Genomic DNA, 1,121 nt, shown 5'->3' with positions numbered 1-1,121 from the left:
TAACCCTAAACCCTCTACTAGACCCTTTAAATCCTCAGCGCCAAAAGCCCTAAACCCTCAGCCGCGCTTACTGATGTGTCACGTAGCGAAGACCCGGAGCCGCCTAAACAAAACCCTAAACCTTAAACCCTAAACCCTAAACCCTAAACCCTAGACCCATGAACCCTAAACCCTGAAGCTCCTAATCCTGCCCTTAAGCTCTCGAACCAAACCCTCTAGCAACTTTTGTGCAGAAACCGCAGCGGCGCGGGCCAACCCTAGGCACCAAACCCTAAACCCCAAACCCTAAACCCTAAACCCTAAACCCTACCTGGGGGTTTTTCTAGAGGGTTTGTCTCTCCGCCCGAAACCGAAACAGACAAAACCTCTTCGGGCTCTTCCGCCTCCACCGGCAGCACCCACCCCTCCGCATCCTCCCTGGCCTGCGCGCCAAACCCTAAACCCTAAACCCTAAACCCTAAACCCTAAACCCTAAACCCTAAACCCTAAACCCCAAACCCTAGGCGCTGCCGCATCCTCTCACTCCGCCTCCCCCCTCCGCGCGCCCTAAAAGCCCGCAAGCCCCCGCCACCCCCCTCCGCCTCCCCCCCCCTCCCCCCAAACCCCAAACCCTAAACCCTAAACCCTAAACCCTAAACCCTACTTCTGCAGCCAAGGAGGCCTCAATGTCCCGCACTCTGCGGTGACAAGCCACTCCTCGAGTCACCAAAAACTGTTTGTCCGGAGGCAGCCAACTGTTGATGCGTTTCCCCACTGCTGGCTCCCTGCGGTGTACAGACACCCCGCACCCCACACGCTGCAGCAGCAGCAGCAGCAGCAGCAGCAGCAGCGGCGGCGGCGGCAGCGGAAGCGGCAGAAGCGGAGAAGGCGGAGCAGCAGCGAAGGATAAAGCGGCGAATCCTAAACCCTAGAAAGCCCTAATAAACCCTAGTAAACTCTGGTAAACCCTAATAAACCCTAGTAAACCCTAATAAACCCTAGTAAACCTCACTCACAAGCTAAAGTAGAAGGGCTTGAGGAAGGGGAAGCGCTCGTGCATGACCCATACAGACTGGGCTGGGTAGGTCGTGAGCCCGCCGGGGGGCAGGCGATGGACAATACCCTCATCGTTGATGACGAAT

The 1,121-nt window shown here is 56.8% G+C and overlaps 1 protein-coding gene across 1 annotated transcript; it reads right to left on the bottom strand.

The window, feature by feature from the left end:
• Nucleotides 1–26: 26 nt before the first annotated feature.
• On the bottom strand, nucleotides 27–1,107 carry ETH_00000235 (uncharacterized protein; the record flags this gene model as incomplete). Its single annotated transcript, XM_013379272.1, has 4 exons — nucleotides 27–103; nucleotides 311–422; nucleotides 644–764; nucleotides 992–1,107. 4 exons carry the CDS (start codon nucleotides 1,105–1,107, stop codon nucleotides 27–29), a joined length of 426 nt encoding a protein of 141 aa, XP_013234726.1.
• Nucleotides 1,108–1,121: the final 14 nt, after the last annotated feature.

The sequence above is a fragment of the Eimeria tenella genome, genomic scaffold (genome assembly GCF_000499545.2).
Source record: "Eimeria tenella Houghton genomic scaffold, Eth_scaff1706, whole genome shotgun sequence".
Classification (NCBI taxonomy): domain Eukaryota; phylum Apicomplexa; class Conoidasida; order Eucoccidiorida; family Eimeriidae; genus Eimeria; species Eimeria tenella.
This window is presented reverse-complemented; position numbering and strand designations above follow the sequence as displayed.